Raw genomic sequence first — 20,618 nt, 5'->3', positions numbered from 1 at the left:
GGTCGAAAATCACAAACAGCGTTTGGATAAAAGACACTGTTTCCCATGGTCTCAAGCTGGAATTTGTTCATATTCCACAGGACAAATTTAGGTTAACACCCTGGCGCTCATCTCCCACTGAACAATTCGCCCTAGAAGAGGAAGTGAGGACTCTCTGTTCCAAAAATGTTTTGGTAGAAGTGCCGTATTCTCAGGCAGGGGAAGGGTTTTACTCTCCCCTGTTCCTAACCCAGAAGCCTGATAAATCTTACAGGACCATTATAAATCTTAAGGGTCTCAATAAGTTTTTGGTGAAACATACTTTCAAAATGGAGTCCATCAATTCGGCAATAAAAATGCTTTTCAACAACTGTTTCATGGTAGTAGTGGATTTGAAAGATGCCTACTATCATGTACCCATTCATGCTGATTTCCAACGATACCTGAGGGTAGCGATACTAATGGGGGGTAGGATTCGACATTTTCAATTCAGAGCGCTCCCCTTTGGGATCACCTCGGCACCTAGGGTGTTTACTAAAATAATTGCGGAAGTTATGGTGCATTTAAGAGAGTCAAATATCCTTATAGTCCCCTACTTAGACGATTTCCTCATTGTAGGTAACTCGGTAGATCATTGTCTGTCACAATGGGAGATTGCTAAAACCAAACTAGAACGGTTGGGTTGGATCATAAACTTTGAAAAATCTAAATTACAGCCCCTAAATGTTCAAAAATTCCTGGGGTTAATGTTGAATTCAGTGACACAGCAGTGTCTCCTCCCTATAGAGAAAATGGACCAAATTCAGAGTTTTGTATTAAGAGCAATCAATACACCTTCCATGACACTTAGGCAAGCAATGTCTCTACTTGGGTCACTCACATCTTGCATCCCAGCAGTTAAGTGGGCTCAGTTCCACACCAGGTCCTTACAAAATGAAGTCCTGTTCCATGACAGAGCCTTAGGAGGCGCATTGAATGGAAAATTGACATTGAGGCCGATAACATTGAATTCCCTTAGATGGTGGCTAGATAAACAAAATTTATCAGCAGGGGTTCCCTGGATGATAGATGTCACCCACGTGATAACCACGGATGCCAGCTCTTCAGGGTGGGAGCCTATATGGGGGACATGGTGGTCCAGGGACAGTGGGAACCCTTCACAACATTTTCATCAAATCAAAGAGAGTTGTTGGCGGTTGAACTCGCTGTTAAAAAATTCCTCGTATATCTGCAGGGCCAGCACGTCAGAATTCTGTCGGACAACAGAGTGGCGGTCGCTTACATAAACCGGCAAGGGGGAACTCGTTCCGAAACTTTAATGCAGATCACGGATCGGTTGTTCCAGGTGGCAGAGCTCAATTTTCTATCTTTGACAGCTCTTCACATCAAAGGAAAAGAAAATGTGGCAGCAGATTTCCTCAGCCGAAATGTGTTAAAACAGGGAGAGTGGTCTCTCAACGAGGACATTTTCAATCTTGTCGTCCGCAGATGGGGTCAACCAGTGGTGGATCTATTCGCCACCAGAAACAACAGAAAAGTAAAACTTTTTTGCTCCCTAAATCCCAGGGAGAATCCCCTGGCGGTAGACGCGTTTCTCATGAAATGGGATTTTCCACTAGCCTATGCTTTCCCACCACTGAACCTGATACCTCTAGTGGTGAGGAAAATCAGGGAGGATCGAGCGAAAGTCATCCTTATCGCCCCCTTTTGGCCCAGAAGAACCTGGTTTGCCTGGCTCAAGACAATGTCTGTAGCGGTCCCCTGGGTACTGCCAGAGATCCCGAACTTGCTTTCGCAGGGACCGATCTCCCATCCACAAGTGACGGGGCTCCATTTGACGGCATGGTGTTTGAACGGTCACTATTAGTGGGAAAAGGCTTCTCTCCAAACTTGGTGGAGACGCTCCTAAAGAGTAGAAAGCAAGTAACTACGAAAATCTACTCTAGGACTTGGAGAAAGTTCTTGTCTTGTTCAAAGTTTAATATCCAAGACGGGGTGCCAGTACAACAAATCCTAGAGTTCCTACAGAAGGGGTTCGAGTTGAAACTCTCTCCTAGTACCCTTAGGGTACAGGTCTCAGCTTTAGGTGCCCTGTTTTCCTGTAATATAGCGAATAACTACTGGATAGCGAGGTTTATGAAGGCAGTTAGTAGATCTACACCACTGCATAAAGACAGAACAGTTCCATGGGATTTAAATTTAGTTCTGTCCTCTCTAACTAAACCCCCCTTTGAACCTCTGCAGGAGGCCTCGATCAAAATGTTGACACTTAAGACAGCCTTCCTGATCGCCATAACCTCAGCTCGCAGGATAGGGGATATACAGGCACTTTCCAGAGCTCCTCCATACACTGAAATCTTGTCAGACAGAGTAGTCCTTAGACCAGACCCAGCATATCTGCCAAAGGTGGCGACACGGTTCCATAGATCACAGGAGATAGTTTTGCCGTCCTTTATTCCTAATCCCTCTAATCCTAAAGAGCAGGAGCTTCATACGTTAGACGTCAGGAGATCTCTTCTTCAGTATATTTCAGCTACTGATAATTGGAAGAAGGATGGGGCACTGCTTCTTTCCTTCCAAGGTCCAAAGAAAGGATTTAGAGTATCGAAATATTTACTGGCTAAATGGATTAGGGAAACTATCTCTCTAGCTTATACAGCAGGTGGGGGGCCAGCTCCGCAGAACCTAAAGGCACATTCCACCCGGGCCATGGCGTCATCCTGGGCAGAAAGATCTGGAGTGTCAGTGGAGCAGATATGTAAGGCGGCCACATGGTCATCCCCTTCCACTTTCTTTAAACACTATCGGTTGGATTTGGGGTCCTCCTCTGATCTTTCCTTTGGGTTAAGGGTGCTACAATCTATAGTCCCTCCCTAAGGTAGCTTACATCTCTGTAAATCTCTCGTGTGCTGTCATGGGAGTCCGAATAAAGCATTAAGCTACTTACTGGTAGCGGCGTTTTTCGGAGGCCCATGACAGCACCCTTAGTTCCCTCCCTATTCACGTGGGGGTAGCACTTCCTGATATGTATATAGCGTAATATGTAAATCTCACGTATGGTGTCTTATTACAATAATGGGTTATTTTGTTTCAAATGTATATAATGTATATATTGTATATTTGTGTACCACTAACCGCGGCAGTCCTCTCAGGCTCTGAAATACAACTGATGCATGGGGAGAGGTGCCGCCCTTTTGTATCTGTAGGTTTCCTGTTCCTTAAGGGCGGATCCCCTCTCTCGTGTGCTGTCATGGGCCTCCGAAAAACGCCGCTACCAGTAAGTAGCTTAATGCTTTTCTCCATCATACATGACGGCACCACGAGAGAGGGGATCCGCCCTTCAAGGATAGGAAACCTTCAACATAAAAGGGGCGGCTCCTCTCTCCACATCAGTTGGTTTCCTGTCCTTGATGGGGAACCCTCAAGATGAAGACTTCTGAAGACAGAAGAGGATGCCTGCGTTGGGTGGCTTTGGGCAGACATTTGTTTGCTGCACCCGTCACCAGGTACCGGTAGTCGCCTCGGGGGCCATGTATATCCATGCCCCCCCTGAGCGAAGCATGGCCACAGCCCGTGAGGCAGTGCCCGGGTGAAGATGGAGCATCGGAGGCCACGACAGTGTATCCTCCCTGATGCTGCAGAACCTGTCACTTTTAAGTCCTCGGGGGCCACAGTCTTTGTACCCTCGCTGTTGACCCATAGTGGCCATGCAGCCTGTAAGGCACATTGGTGCCCGGGCAAGATAGAGACTCCTTGGAGGTACTGATGCCCTCCCTGTTGAGCACATGGTACAGTCACCCCCCTCCCCTCACAGCTTGGACGACATGTGGGGTACCTGCAGATAGCGTGGTGTTTCCTTCAGAGGAATGGATGGAGGTGGCGGTATTGCGGGGGTCATGGCACTGGTGAATACTCGTGAGGCACGCCGGGGGCAGCTGGAGCCGGCGCCACGGTGACCTTCCCCGTTCTCCATGTGGGGGACCAAAAGCCTCCTTGGCCGGCGCTGTATACCGCGCGGGCAGAAGAAGGAAGCGCACGCATGCGCCCAGCACCTGTCGGCACACGGAACCTTAGTGTGTGCAAAGGGGGACATAAAGCATCAGCGCGCACCGGAAGTAGTGGCCGGGTGCGCGCTTAGATGCGTTGACCAGCGGAGGCAGGATCAACCAGGTGATCAGCGAATTAGAACGCGCATCGGATGTGGTTGCCGGGCGCGTGCTCAGGCATGATTGTATTACGCAAGCGTCGCGCTGAGCGGCCAGAGATCAACCAGGTGAATAGTTGATTAAGTGGCGCGCACCGGACGTGACTACCGGCGGCGCGCATAGAAAAAAGCGCAGATGCATTTATCAGCCAACGGAGGCTGGACCACTACAAAGGCAGGATCAGCCAGGTGATTGATTGCATATAACATGCAGGTGCGCACATACACCTGACTGTAGCACAAAGTGATCCATAAAAAAAAAGGGGAGGGGGGGAGGAAGTGAGTCTATTTAAATGAACCAGAAGTGCTGCCCTGTGTCACTAACCAAGCCAGGTTGAGAGTGACTACTCTTGTTACGTGGTGGTGTGTAAGATGGAGAGTTTTTCGCCAGAACATTTAATGCCACATCAAGAGGTGCAGGAGAGGCGGTCTCTCTCAAGTGAGAAGAGCCAGATCCGCCATGGCAGCAGCAGAAGCCGCTCTGACAGCGTACGGACAGATCGCCATACCAAGGAGGGATCCTTGGTCTCATTGGGAGACACGGAGAAAACCAATCAACCTCCGGATCCGGTACCCGTACTTTGAAAGCGTCCGAGTGGTGAGTGAACTGCGAGAAAGTCCAGCACGCTAATGTCTGTTCTCTGTTATCTCCGTCTCTCCCCTCTTTTTTTACATACATTGGGGGGTGGAGTATAGGAGGTCCCCAAAAAGTGTGAATCAAAGGCTAAAAACAAGGAATGTCCCTTATGCAAAAAAGCGTTAAAACCATCCTGGAATAAAAATCTGTGTCAGGATTGCATTAACAAGACGGTAGTGGTGGAAGCACCCTCCTTTACGGAGAGCCTAAGGGTACCGTCACACTATACGATTTACCTACGATCACGACCAGCGATATGACCTGGCCGTGATCGTAGGTAAATCGTAGTGTGGTCGCTGGGGAGCTGTCACACAGACAGCTCTCCAGCGACCAACGATGCCGAGGTCCCTGGGTAACCAGGGTAAACATCGGGTAACTAAGCGCAGGACCGCGCTTAGTTACCCGATGTTTACCCTGGTTACAAGCGTTAAACTAAAAAAAAACAAACAGCACATACTTACATTCTGGTGTCCGTCAGGTCCCTTGCAGTCTGCTTCCCGCACTCACTGACTGCCGGCCGTAAAGTGAAAGTGAAAGCACAGCCGCTGTGCTCTGCTTTCACTTTACGGCCGGCAGTCACAGTGCGGGAAGCAGAGACGGCAAGGGACCTGACGGACACCAGAATGTAAGTATGTGCTGTTTGTTTTTTTTTAGTTTAACGCTTGTAACCAGGGTAAACATCGGGTAACTAAGCGCGGTCCTGCGCTTAGTTACCCGATGTTTACACTGGTTACAAGCGAACGCATCGCTGGATCGCATCGCTAGATCGGTGTCACACACACCGATCTAGCGATGACAGCGGGAGATCCAGCGATGAAAGAAAGTTCCATACGATCTGCTACGACGTACGATTCTCAGCAGGATCCCTGATCGCTGCTGCGTGTCAGACACAGCGATATCGTAACGATATCGCTGGAACGTCACGAATCGTACCGTCGTAGCAATCGAAATGTTATAGTGTGACGGTACCCTAAGATCACTGATCCAATCAGAGGTTTGTAGGTCTGTAAAAGCATTACAGACAGCCGACACAGATGCCAGATCTAGGGTCAGATCCAGCCCCTCAGTAGCATCTCAAAGGGATTCCTCTGAGTCAGAGGAGGACTCAGATACAGCCCGCCGCTCAGATAGTAGGTCAGAGGAGGATTCTTTTCCAGCGGAGGCTACGGATGAGCTTATAAAAGCTGTTCGCTCTACCATGGGGCTGGTAGACGAGAAAGCAAAAAAGACAGCCCAAGAACTTATGTTCAGTGGTCTGCAGAAGAAAAAACGGAGGTCATTCCCTATTAATGAACAGCTACAAGAACTGATTAAAAGGGAATGGCAAAAACCGGAAAAAAGTCCCAGATAATTAACTCTCTAAGGAGAAGATATCCTTTTGAGGAGGAGGCGTCCTCATCTTGGGACAGGGCTCCAAAGATTGATGTGGCAATTTCAAAGGTTGCCAGGAAATCCTCCAAGCCATTCGAGGATTTAGGTTCTCTAAAAGAACCTCTAGACAGTTGCCTAAAAACCGCATGGGAAGCCTCGGCTGGGGCACTAAGGCCAGCTATCGCGGCCACTTGTGTAGCCAGATCCCTTAAAATATGGATAGATAACCTGGAGGATCAGGTAGAACAAAAAGTTCCCAGAGAGACTATCCTAGAGGCAATACCGGCTATGAGAGTAGCGGCAGTATTTCTAGCCGAGGCGTCAGCAGACTCCGCTAGACTGGCAGCAAAGTCAGCAGCTTTAGCCGTGCGGTATGGCTTAAATGCTGGCCAGGAGATACACAGGCAAAGATGAAACTTTACTCTTTGCCATGTGAGGGGAACTTCCTGTTTGGACTGGCATTAGACGAGGTGTTGGAAAAAGCCGGTGGCAAAAAGAAAAACTTTCCAAAGCAGCCATTTCAGCCCTTTCGGCGCTCCTTTCAGAGAGGCCGAAAATTCCGAAGGCAGCAGTTTAGAGACCGAGACAGGAGCAACTTTGACAAGCGATCCAGGGGAGGAAAAGGTTTCTATTTTGGCAAGTCCCCCAGAGACACCAAAAAACCCTCCCAGTGACGGTCCTTCTCAGGTATGAGGGAGGCTCTCTCACTTCCTTCCAGCCTGGGAGAGGATCTCCTCCAGCGCATGGATCGATCCGACAGATTATAGGATCAGGCCTAAAAGTCTCCAAGAAGATATATGCAGACCCCGGTACAGTCCTCCCAAGAGAAACAAGACATTCTGGAAGGGGAAATAATATCACTCCTAGACAAGCACGTCTTGGAAGAAGTTCCAAAGGAGGGAAGGGTTTTACTCCTCCCTTTTTCTCATAAAAAAACGGATAATTCTTGGAGGACAATAATAAATTTTAAAAGGCCTCAGCAAATATCTTATAATTCCATCTTTCAAAATGGAAACCATAAAATCAGCGGTGAAACTTCTGTATCCTCAGTGTAACATGTCAGTCCTAGACCTAAAGGACGCTTACTATCACGTCCCGATCAGACAACAAGATCGTCAGTTCCTGAGGGTGGCGGTTCAGATGGGGTCCCAGTTGCGTCACTTTCAGTACAAGGCTCTGCCCTTTGGGATAGCAACAGCCCCACTGGTATTTAGAAAACTGATTGCAGAGGTCACCGCACATCTCAGAGAAAAAGACACTCTGATAATACCTTACTTAGACGACTTCCTGAGGCCGGCTTCACATTCAGCGTATGAAAATACGGTCCGTATATTACGGCCGTAATACGCTGAAAAGTCCCGAAAATAGTGGTCCGTAGCTCCTCCGTAGGCAGGGTGTGTCAGCGTGTTTTGCGCATGGCATCCTCCGTATGTAATCCGTATGTCATCTGTACTGCGTGTTTTTATCGCAGGCTTGCAAAACCGACATACGGATATACAAGGGATCCATGTGTAAAAAAAAAAAAAAAAAAAAACAACACATATATACTGTGTATATATATATATATATATATATATATATATATATATATATATATATATATATATATATATAATCAGTAGACACATATATGTATATATATTAATATTTCATCCAGCGCGATGTAGCAGAAAGCCGGTAATTCAATTACCGGCTTTTTCTTTCTCCTTCCTAAAACCCGACATGATATGAGACATGGTTACATACAGTAAACCATCTCATATCACCATTTTTTTTTTTTGCATATTCCACACTATTAATGTCAGTAGTGTGTCTATGCAAAATTTGGCCGTTCTAGCTAGTAAATTAAGGGGTTAAATGGCGGAAAAAATTGGCGTGGGCTCCCGCACAATTTTCTCCGCCAGAGTAGTAAAGCCAGTGACTGAGGGCAGATATTAATAGCCTGGAGAGGGTCCACGGTTATTGGCCCTCCCCTGGCTAAAAACATCTGCCCACAGCCACCCCAGAAAAGGCACATCTGGAAGATGCGCCTATTCTGGCACTTGGCCACTCTCTTCCCATTCCCGTGTAGCGGTGGGATATGGGGTAATGAAGGGTTAATGTCACCTTGCTATTGTAAGGTGACATTAAGCCAGATTAATAATGGAGAGGCGTCAATTATGACACCTATCCATTATTAATCCAATACTAGTAAAGGGTTAAAAAAAAATACACAAACACATTATTAAAAATTATTTTTTATTATACGGCCGTAGAAAGCCGTATAATACTGATTAGTTTAATACGGCAGATAGGAGCAGGGGCATAGAGAATAATTGTGCCGTTTGTTTTGCGAGTTTTACGGACATAGTTTCTGCGCTCTTACGTCCGTAAAACTCGCAAGTGTGAAGCCGGCCTGATAGTGGGGAACAACTTTTCTCACTGTCAGGAGCAGGTCAGAATAGTGATGGACACTCTACAGACACTAGGATGGCAACTGAACCTCAAGAAATCCAAACTAGCAATGGTCCAGAATTTCCTGGGGATAACGGTAGACTCCGTGACGCAGGAGTGTCGCCTCCCAGAGGAAAAAGAGGAAAAAATCAAACAGATGATTGTAACAACATTAAAAAAACCGAGATGACTTTAAGAAGAGCCATGTCGGTGTTGGGGTCCCTAACCTCCTGCATACAAGCAGTAAAATGTGCCCAGTTCCATGCAAGAGAACTGCAATGGTGTGTGCTGCAGAATGACCTGGAACTTCAGGGGCAGCTAGAGCAGAAGCTCATCCTCCCGGTCTCTGTACTCCAATCTCTCAGATGGTGGTTACAGATAGTCCTCTCCGAGAGGAGTTCCCTGGACATACACAGCCTCCAAAGTAATCACAACGGACGCCAGTCCATGGGGATGGGGAGCTCACTCAGACACACTATTGGTCCAAGACCCCTGGGCTCAAGAGGAGAAAAATCTATTCTCAAACAAGTGGGAACTCCTAGCAATCGAAAGAGCGCTAAGGAGGTTACTTCCACACTTGACAGGGCATCATGTGAGAGTCCTATCAGACAACCAAACAGCGGTCGCTTACGTGAACCACCAGGGGGGCACCCGTTATCGGTCACTGATGCACATAACCAAAAGACTCATGACTCTAGCCGAGAGGCATTTCCTCTCATTATTGGCCCTGCATATTTGTGGTGTGGACAATATAAAGACAGACTTTTTAAGCAGGAACCACTTAAGGCAAGAAGAATGGTCCCTAAAAAAGTCCATTTTTCAACGGATAGTGCACATGTGGGGAAGACCCAGTGTAGACCTCTCTGCCTCAAAAGCCAACAAAAAAGTTCAGACGTTCTGCTCCCTGAACCCAGCAGACAGACCGTTGGCAGTAGACACCTTCAGTATAGAATGGACGTCAGGTCTCTTGTATGCCTTCACACCGATATGTCTAATCCCAGCAGTTCTGAAGAAGATCAGGGTGGACAAGGCCAGGGTAATTGTAATAGCTCCCTTCTGGCCAAAAAGACCATGGTTTTACTGGCTGAGAGTGATGTCAGTGACGGACCCGTGGGTACTCCCGGAAGACCAGGACCTTCTAACACAGGGTTCCTTCAACCACCCGCAGAATTCCGGGCTTCATTTGACAGCCTGGCATTTGAACGGTCGTTGTTAGAGAAAGGAGGGTTCTCAGCTGGTTTAATATCCACCTTGCTTAGTAGCAGAAAACCAGTAACGACAAAGATCTATGGGAGTATATGGAAGAAACTCCTCTCCAGCTCAGGGCCAATACGGGAAGGGGAGGTCCCGGCAATACTGGAGTTCCTGCAAAAGGGCTTAGATCTGGGATTAGCTGTTAGTACCCTCAAAGTGCACATTTCAGCTTTAGCAGCCTTATTCAACAGTGACCTGGCAAGCAATAGGTGGGTGGTGAGGTTTATCCGAGCCTGTGGTAGAGCTGACTCTGTCCCATCCCCTACTCCTCCACCATGGGATCTAAATTTAGCGTTGACAGCTTTGACAGCCCCTTTGAGCCGTTAAATACAACTTCGGATAAAGTACTAACATTAAAGACCGCTTTGTTAGTGGCACTTACATCGGCCCGTAGGGTGGGGGATTTACACGCGTTGTCAGCTGACCCCCCCCCCCCTTACACACAAATTATGGACGATAGGGTTGTATTAAAATTAGATCCGGCATATCTCCCCAAAGTGGTATCGAGATTCCATAGGGCTCACGATATAACCCTACCCTCTTTCTGTCCTAATCCTAGCAGCAAGAAACAGGAGAGATTCCATTGCCTAGACGTCAGGAGATGTATCCTACAGTATTTAGAGATGACAAAATCCTGGAGGAAACAGAGGGCTTTATTTGTTTCATTCCAGGGGTCAAGGAAGGGCCTTAAAGCTTCAAAACAGACTATAGCTAGATGGGTGAGAGAGGCCATTATTCTAGCATATAGTAGTGCAGGCAGGGTTGTTCCACAGGGTCTGAAAGCCCAGTCCACGAGGGCCATGGCGACGTCGTGGGCGGAGAGAGCAGATGCTACCATCGACCAAATCTGTAAGGCGGCCACTTGGTCCTCTCCGTCTACTTTCTTTAAACATTATAGGCTAGACCTATCTGCTACCTGTAATCTCACATTTGGGAGAAGAGTGTTTACAAGCAGTGATCCCTCCCTAGAAGAGAATACAAATCTCTGTAACTCTCTCGTGGTGCCGTCATGTATGATGGAAAAACACGGGTATTACATACCTGGTAATGTGTTTTTTCATGAGACATGACGGCACCCTTATATTCCCACCCTGTTGATCACGTCATTAGTTGGGTGCATTATTTGTATTGTACACTCCCTCGGGTGTCGGTGATTAGAACCGTATAGGATGTATTATTTATGTGTACACTAACCGGCGGAAAACCTCTCGTACTCCTGTAAAACAACTGATGTGGAGAGAGGAGCCGCCCCTTTTATCTTGAAGGTTTCCTGTCCTTGATGGGCGGATCCCCTCTCTCGTGGTGCCGTCATGTCTCATTAAAAAACACATTACCAGGCATGTAATACCCGTGTTTTCCTTCCACAGTCCAAAAATTCCTGTGAAGAACCTGAAGGGTTAATAAACTTCTTGAATGTGGTATTGAGCACCTTGAGGGGTGCAGTTTTTAGAATGTGGTCACACTTGGGTATTCTCTGTCATATAAGCCCCTCAAAGTGACTTCAAGCGTGAGGTGGTCCCTAAAAACAAAATGGTGTTGTAAAAATCAGAAATTGCTGTTTACCGTTTTTTAAGTTCTAAGGGTTAAAAGTGAATTATTTTTTAGGATGTTATAAGAAGCCAGGCCATTGCGTCTTCAGTTTCTAAACACCAAAGTTGATACTTTCCTAAGAAGAGATCTAGTTTTGTCCGTTTTCTAGGACTTGGTAGATTGTTGGTTTCCATGTATCCACTTATAGCCGTATGGGTGGACACCACTTTGACATTACCGCGCCTGACTTTGCTTCAGAAAGCTTGAAAGTGGATCCCGCAGTGAGTCCTCAGTCACACACGTCTGCTCCGAGCATTTTCCAGGAGTTTTCGTTGCTCAGCATAGCTAGCGAGTTCTGGTTTCAGACTTCGCAGTGCATCATGTGATCTGTCACCCAGGCGTCAATGTTCTCGTGACTTCGCTTCCAGATCTGGAGCCGTCATCAAGGATCGGTCACATTTTGGGGTCATTACGTCTCCTTCACTACTAAATCCATCTAAGTGATCCCGTCTTACCATGTTCTTAACTCAATTTTTTTTTTTTCCAATCTGAATAACCCACCAAGGATGGAGGAGGACAGGGATGAGACCACCAGAAGATTATTCCACTTCGCCCTGGAGATCATCTCCCTGCTGAGCGGAGAGGTAACTCCTCTACATTTCTATCAGCTTTATTGTGTTCTGTGACAAGTCCGACATCCAGAATAGAGAGAAGGATTCTTTACTGTAAGAGCAGTGATTGTGTGGAGCTCTCTGCCCGGAGGAGTTGTCATGGGGATTCCCTATAAGAGCTGTAGAGGGGCCGGGATGTCTGTCCGGAGGGGAATAATATTCCCGGTTATGGCCCCAGATTACTGGAGACTGTTATTGATCCCGGGATTTCTACTGATTGTCAGATCTGAAGTCGGGAAGGAATTCTTCTCCCTAAATGTCTCTCTCCATACACAGGATTACACAATAGTGAGGAAGACACCGGGGGACGGTGTGACTCCCATCATCCATCTCCAGGAGTCAGGAGGGCGGAGCCCGGGCCCCATCACAGAGCCTCCCCCGCACTCCCTGCTACATGAGAGGAACAAGAAGATCCTGGAGCTCAGCAACAAGATGATTGAGCTGCTGAGCGGAGAGGTGACTGCTGGGAGATTATACAGGACTGGAGGATTCTGGGTGATGAGCGGAGAGGTGACTGCTGGGACATTATACAGCACTGGAGGATTCTGGGTGATGAGCGGAGAGGTGACTGCTGGGACATTATACAGCACTGGAGGATTCTGGGTGATGAGCGGAGAGGTGACTGCTGGGACATTATACAGGACTGGAGGATTCTGGGTGATGAGCGGAGAGGTGACTGCTGGGACATTATACAGGACTGGAGGATTCTGGGTGATGAGCGGAGAGGTGACTGCTGGGAGATTATACAGCACTGGAGGATTCTGGGTGATGAGCGGAGAGGTGACTGCTGGGACATTATACAGCACTGGAGGATTCTGGGTGATGAGCGGAGAGGTGACTGCTGGGACATTATACAGCACTGGAGGATTCTGGGTGATGAGCGGAGAGGTGACTGCTGGGACATTATACAGCACTGGAGGATTCTGGGTGATGAGCGGAGAGGTGACTGCTGGGACATTATACAGGACTGGAGGATTCTGGGTGATGAGCGGAGAGGTGACTGCTGGGACATTATACAGGACTGGAGGATTCTGAGTGATGAGCGGAGAGGTGACTGCTGGGACATTATACAGGACTGGAGGATTCTGGGGGATGAGCGGAGAGGTGGCTGCTGGGAGATTATACAGCACTGGAGGATTCTGGGTGATGAGCGGAGAGGTGACTGCTGGGACATTATACAGCACTGGAGGATTCTGGGTGATGAGCGGAGAGGTGACTGCTGGGAGATTATACAGCACTGGAGGATTCTGGGTGATGAGCGGAGAGGTGACTGCTGGGACATTATACAGCACTGGAGGATTCTGGGTGATGAGCGGAGAGGTGACTGCTGGGACATTATACAGCACTGGAGGATTCTGGGTGATGAGCGGAGAGGTGACTGCTGGGACATTATACAGCACTGGAGGATTCTGGGTGATGAGCGGAGAGGTGACTGCTGGGAGATTATACAGCACTGGAGGATTCTGGGTGATGAGCGGAGAGGTGACTGCTGGGACATTATACAGCACTGGAGGATTCTGGGTGATGAGCGGAGAGGTGGCTGCTGGGAGATTATACAGGACTGGAGGATTCTGGGTGATGAGCGGAGAGGAGACTGCTGGGACATTATACAGCACTGGAGGATTCTGGGTGATGAGCGGAGAGGTGACTGCTGGGACATTATACAGCACTGGAGGATTCTGGGTGATGAGCGGAGAGGTGACTGCTGGGACATTACACAGGACTGGAGGATTCTGGGTGATGAGCGGAGAGGTGACTGCTGGGACATTATACAGCACTGGAGGATTCTGGGTGATGAGCGGAGAGGTGACTGCTGGGACATTATACAGGACTGGGGGATTCTGGGTTATGAGCGGAGAGGTGACTGCTGGGACATTATACAGCACTGGAGGATTCTGGGTGATGAGCGGAGAGGTGACTGCTGGGACATTATACAGGACTGGGGGATTCTGGGTTATGAGCGGAGAGGTGACTGCTGGGAGATTATACAGGACTGGAGGATTCTGGGTGATGAGCGGAGAGGTGACTGCTGGGACATTATACAGGACTGGGGGATTCTGGGTTATGAGCGGAGAGGTGACTGCTGGGACATTATACAGCACTGGAGGATTCTGGGTGATGAGCGGAGAGGTGACTGCTGGGACATTATACAGGACTGGAGGATTCTGGGTGATGAGCGGAGAGGTGACTGCTGGGACATTATAGAGGACTGGAGGATTCTGGGTGATGAGCGGAGAGGTGACTGCTGGGACATTATACAGCACTGGAGGATTCTGGGTGATGAGCGGAGAGGTGACTGCTGGGAGATTATACAGCACTGGAGGATTCTGGGTGATGAGCGGAGAGGTGACTGCTGGGACATTATACAGGACTGGAGGATTCTGGGTGATGAGCGGAGAGGTGACTGCTGGGACATTATACAGCACTGGAGGATTCTGGGTGATGAGCGGAGAGGTGACTGCTGGGAGATTATACAGGACTGGAGGATTCTGGGTGATGAGCGGAGAGGTGACTGCTGGGACATTATACAGGACTGGAGGATTCTGGGTGATGAGTGGAGAGGTGACTGCTGGGACATTATACCGCACTGAAGCATTCTGGGTGATGAGCGGAGAGGTGACTGCTGGGAGATTATACAGCACTGGAGGATTCTGGGTGATGAGCGGAGTGGTGACTGCTGGGACATTATACAGCACTGGAGGATTCTGGGTGATGAGCGGAGAGGTGACTGCTGGGACATTATACAGCACTGGAGGATTCTGGGTGATGAGCGGAGAGGAGACTGCTGGGACATTATACAGCACTGGAGGATTCTGGGTGATGAGCGGAGAGGTGACTGCTGGGACATTACACAGGACTGGAGGATTCTGGGTGATGAGCGGAGAGGTGACTGCTGGGAGATTATACAGCACTGGAGGATTCTGGGTGATGAGCGGAGAGGTGACTGCTGGGAGATTATACAGCACTGGAGGATTCTGGGTGATGAGCGGAGAGGTGACTGCTGGGACATTATACAGGACTGGAGGATTCTGGGTGATGAGCGGAGAGGTGACTGCTGGGACATTACACAGCACTGGAGGATTCTGGGTGATGAGCGGAGAGGTGACTGCTGGGACATTATACAGCACTGGAGGATTCTGGGGGATGAGCGGAGAGGTGACTGCTGGGACATTATACAGGACGGCACTGGAGGATTCTGGGTGATGAGCGGAGAGGTGACTGCTGGGAGATTATACAGCACTGGAGGATTCTGGGTGATGAGCAGAGAGGTGACTGCTGGGACATTATACAGGACTGGAGGATTCTGGGTGATGAGCGGAGAGGTGACTGCTGGGAGATTATACAGGACTGGAGGATTCTGGGTGATGGGCGGAGAGGTGACTGCTGGGACATTATACAGCACTGGAGGATTCTGGGTGATGAGCGGAGAGGTGACTGCTGGGACATTATACAGCACTGGAGGATTCTGGGTGATGAGCGGAGAGGTGACTGCTGGGACATTATACAGCACTGGAGGATTCTGGGTGATGAGCGGAGAGGTGACTGCTGGGAGATTATACAGGACTGGAGGATTCTGGGTGATGAGCGGAGAGGTGACTGCTGGGACATTATACAGCACTGGAGGATTCTGGGTGATGAGCGGAGTGGTGACTGCTGGGACATTATACAGCACTGGAGGATCCTGGGTGATGAGCGGAGAGGTGACTGCTGGGACATTATACAGCACTGGAGGATTCTGGGTGATGAGCGGAGAGGAGACTGCTGGGACATTATACAGGACTGGAGGATTCTGGGTGATGAGCGGAGAGGTGACTGCTGGGACATTACACAGGACTGGAGGATTCTGGGTGATGAGCGGAGAGGTGACTGCTGGGAGATTATACAGCACTGGAGGATTCTGGGTGATGAGCGGAGAGGTGACTGCTGGGAGATTATACAGCACTGGAGGATTCTGGGTGATGAGCGGAGAGGTGACTGCTGGGACATTATACAGGACTGGAGGATTCTGGGTGATGAGCGGAGAGGTGACTGCTGGGACATTACACAGGACTGGAGGATTCTGGGTGATGAGCGGAGAGGTGACTGCTGGGAGATTATACAGCACTGGAGGATTCTGGGTGATGAGCGGAGAGGTGACTGCTGGGAGATTATACAGCACTGGAGGATTCTGGGTGATGAGCGGAGAGGTGACTGCTGGGACATTATACAGGACTGGAGGATTCTGGGTGATGAGCGGAGAGGTGACTGCTGGGACATTATACAGCACTGGAGGATTCTGGGGGATGAGCGGAGAGGTGACTGCTGGGACATTATACAGGACGGCACTGGAGGATTCTGGGTGATGAGCGGAGAGGTGACTGCTGGGAGATTATACAGCACTGGAGGATTCTGGGTGATGAGCAGAGAGGTGACTGCTGGGACATTATACAGGACTGGAGGATTCTGGGTGATGAGCGGAGAGGTGACTGCTGGGATATTATACAGGACTGGAGGATTCTGGGTGATGAGAGGAGAGGTGACTGCTGGGAGATTATACAGGACTGGAGGATTCTGGGTGATGAGCAGAGAGGTGACTGCTGGGACATTATACAGGACTGGAGGATTCTGGGTGATGAGAGGAGAGGTGACTGCTGGGAGATTATACAGGACTGGAGGATTCTGGGTGATGGGCGGAGAGGTGACTGCTGGGACATTATACAGCACTGGAGGATTCTGGGTGATGAGCGGAGAGGTGACTGCTGGGACATTATACAGCACTGGAGGATTCTGGGTGATGAGCGGAGAGGTGACTGCTGGGACATTATACAGCACTGGAGGATTCTGGGTGATGAGCGGAGAGGTGACTGCTGGGACATTATACAGCACTGGAGGATTCTGGGTGATGAGCGGAGAGGTGACTGCTGGGACATTATACAGCACTGGAGGATTCTGGGTGATGAGTGGAGAGGTGACTGCTGGGACATTATACAGCACTGGAGGATTCTGGGTGATGAGCGGAGAGGTGACTGCTGGGACATTATACAGGACTGGAGGATTCTGGGTGATGAGTGGAGAGGTGACTGCTGGGACATTATACAGCACTGGAGGATTCTGGGTGATGAGCGGAGAGGTGACTGCTGGGACATTATACAGGACTGGAGGATTCTGGGTGATGAGCGGAGAGGTGACTGCTGGGAGATTATACAGCACTGGAGGATTCTGGGTGATGAGCGGAGAGGTGACTGCTGGGACATTATACAGCACTGGAGGATTCTGGGTGATGAGCGGAGAGGTGGCTGCTGGGACATTATACAGGACAGCACTGGTGGATTCTGGGTGATGAGCGTAGAGGTGACTGCTGGGATATTATACACCACTGGAGGATTCTGGGTAATGAGCGGAGAGGTGACTGCTGGGACATTATACAGCACTGGAGGATTCTGGGTGATGAGCGGAGAGGTGACTGCTGGGACATTATACAGCACTGGTGGATTCTGGGTGATGAGCGGAGAGGTGACTGCTGGGACATTATACAGCACTGGAGGATTCTGGGTGATGAGCGGAGAGGTGACTGCTGGGACATTATACAGCACTGGAGGATTCTGTGTGATGAGCGGAGAGGTGACTGCTGGGACATTATACAGCACTGGAGGATTCTGGGTGATGAGCGGAGAGGTGACTGCTGGGACATTATACAGCACTGGAGGATTCTGTGTGATGAGCGGAGAGGTGACTGCTGGGACATTATACAGCACTGGAGGATTCTGGGTGATGACGGTGTGGCTGTTGTCAGGTTCCTATAAGGTGTCAGGACGTCGCTGTCTATCTCTCCATGGAGGAGTGGGAGTATCTAGAAGGACACCAGGATCGGTACCAGGATGTGATGATGGAGGAGCGCCGGCCTCTTACACCACGAGGTAAGCGATTTTAGTGTGTGTTGTGGGCACAGGCTGCCTTCAATAACTCTTTTCATTTGATACCAAATGTATTGGCAGCATGAATATACCAATCAGTTTGCACCTCCTTCACATTCCACCCCAAAACTTTTTTGACCTTTTGTTACGGTTCACGGGGAGGATACCGTTCTCATCCCCTCCACTCACACCAATTTGTCATGAACCGGGGTTGTTTGGTTGCCCCGGTTCTTTCTGAAGGGGATTTACCTATATCCCTCTTCCCAGTTTCCGGTTTGGAACTGGCAGCTCTCTGGCACCCCCTTACCCTCAGGTCAGAAAGAGTACTACACCTAGGATAATTAGTCGCCAGAAAGGCTGCCTTACTTTGTACTGGCTAATCCGCACACTGCAGTGAGGGCGATCTAACTACTCCCACTCAGGTGGGGACAATAATTATCAACGCCACCTTCAATACAAAGCCTCCTAAGCGCACAGGACAAATCCGCTGCCACCAGCTTCAATTTCTTAATTATCCAACACTGATTAGCGTAATTCACTTCAGAGGACGTGATAGTTAATTATAGAGCAAGGAGAGACAAATCTAGTAATTTTATATTTTACTCCAAAAAAGATAGGCAGTGTTTACAGAAGTATAAAAATATATTATAAAGGAGACAATTATGGTATGTACAGTACAATTACAAATAAAATGGGTTTTAAAGATGAAAAAACACTTACATTTCATTATGTCATCTTCTCATGGCTGACCGTGTGCTGTGCAGGAGGGGACACATCAAGATGCATCACACATCTGTATAGCAGCTAGACCCCGGACAAAAGACACGTGAAGACTGCTGCTTCTCTCACTTATTTCCTAGCCTAAAATCAAGCCACTCCCCCTGTGGTGACCTCACTTAGAGGCTGAATTCGCCCCTTTTTCTTGGAGTTATAGCAAGCATTTTTATGCCTAGCTCGCTATATGAACCTTGTATACGAAAGACACAACGATCAGGATGTGCACCACAGGGGGATTCTTTTAAGTGTAAACACGGCGTAATTACACTACCCGCTTACGGAGAAACTCGCTCCTTGCACTCGTCGGGTTTAGCTTCTATTGGTTTCATTGAGTTATAGATCTCTCGATGGACATCCGGAATATGTAATCCTTATATCTCTAGCCCTGATTTGTGCCAATATATTGACTCTTAAATGAACAATAGAAGCCCATGCTTTTTGTACCAGTTTTAACCAGTATCAGGTGGGAGGGGGGAATGAGTAGTGTAAGGAGACCTGTCTGACGCAGCACGGAGCCATATTAATTCTTAAGGAAGAGGAGAAATGAGGGCTTTAGGATTACACAACCAGGCAGAGGGAGAAAGAGTGGCTCAGAATTCCAACCTTGTGTTGGCAGGCAGAGGAAACTGCAGCTGAGAGCTCTGTATGTGTAAGTGAAGTAATCACAACTTGCCTTTTTCCTGACACCTTCTCCTTTTGGACTGCGCTACGGAGGCAGTACCTCGCGGTACTCCTCCATGAGCACCTTGGTAGGTTGACCCCGGCTGGACAACCTGTCTGCATTGCCATGCTCGCTGCCCTTTTTGGGACACAAATTTCTCGCAAGTTAGCCGCTCAAGCAGCTCCTCGATGCGCGGCATTTGGTGGGCATCAGAGGCTGTGATGGCGTTGAGCCCTCTGTAGTCCACGCTGAACCAGGTGGTCTGATCCTTCTTTCGCATGAGAACTACAGGTGAGGCTCACGCGCTCTTTGGCCGTTCACCCCCAGCTGTAACATCTCGTCGATCTCCTGGCGCATAACCTGCTGCACCTCGTCGGAGATACGATAGGGTGTTTGCCGTAGTGGGGCATGATTCCCAGTGTCCACCTCGAGGACTGCTAACTTAGTCCTTCCAGGTCGGTTGGAGAACACGGCCCGGAAGGGTTCCAGCGTGGTCCGCAACTGCGACCGCTGGGGTTCGGTTAACAAAAGCGCTTACCTCCACGTCCTCGATGGACCCCCCGGCCTTGGCCTGGGCCAGCATGTCCAGGAGGGGGTCTTCCTCCCCATCTTCGGGCAGGCTGCAGATCGGTAGGATGCAGGATTCACGTTCGTGATGAGCCTTCATCATATTGACGTGGAAGGCCTTTCACCTACCCCGAGCGTGGTCAAGCGTGACCACGTAGGTGACTGGGTTGAGCTGTTGGTGGATGACGTACGGGCCTTCCCAGGCTGCCTGAAGCTTATCATTTGGTAGGGGGACCAGAACCCACACCTTTTAACTCACCTGGTAGGTCCGCTCCCGGGCGTTCTGGTTGTACCAGTACTTCTGATCAGCCTGACCCTGCGTCATGTTGTGATGCACCAACTACGCCATGGTCTGCATTTTGTCACCGAAGTGCATGACATACTCCACTATAGACACTTCAGAAGGGTTCGGCTCCTCTTCCCAGGATTTTTTCTTACCAAACCAAGGTGTCCCCAGACTCGCCTGCCGTACGGGAGCTCGAATGGGGAGAACCCCGTCGAGGCCTGCGGAACCTCTCGGTAAGCGAACAGCAGGTGTGGGAGGTACCGCTCCCAGTCGCGCCCTTGGGCCTCAACCAGCATGCGTAGCATCTGTTTGAGGGTACCATTGAAGCGTTCACACAAGCCATTGGTCTGTGGG

General features: G+C 49.4%; 1 protein-coding gene across 1 annotated transcript in view; it reads left to right on the top strand.

The window, feature by feature from the left end:
- LOC138657451 (oocyte zinc finger protein XlCOF22-like) overlaps positions 1-20,618 on the top strand; it is an 86,533-nt gene that overhangs the window by 16,974 nt on the left and 48,941 nt on the right. Inside the window, exons 2-4 of the mRNA XM_069745246.1 lie at positions 11,974-12,052; positions 12,356-12,535; positions 17,853-17,976. Of these exons, the coding sequence (XP_069601347.1) occupies positions 11,975-12,052; positions 12,356-12,535; positions 17,853-17,976 (382 nt within the window). The 5' untranslated portion in view covers position 11,974. The remainder of the gene's footprint in view (positions 1-11,973; positions 12,053-12,355; positions 12,536-17,852; positions 17,977-20,618) is intronic.

Source organism: Ranitomeya imitator, chromosome 1, assembly GCF_032444005.1.
Source record: "Ranitomeya imitator isolate aRanImi1 chromosome 1, aRanImi1.pri, whole genome shotgun sequence".
NCBI lineage: Eukaryota > Metazoa > Chordata > Amphibia > Anura > Dendrobatidae > Ranitomeya > Ranitomeya imitator.
Note: the sequence above shows the minus strand (reverse complement) of the source record. Positions and strands in the feature narration are given on the sequence as shown.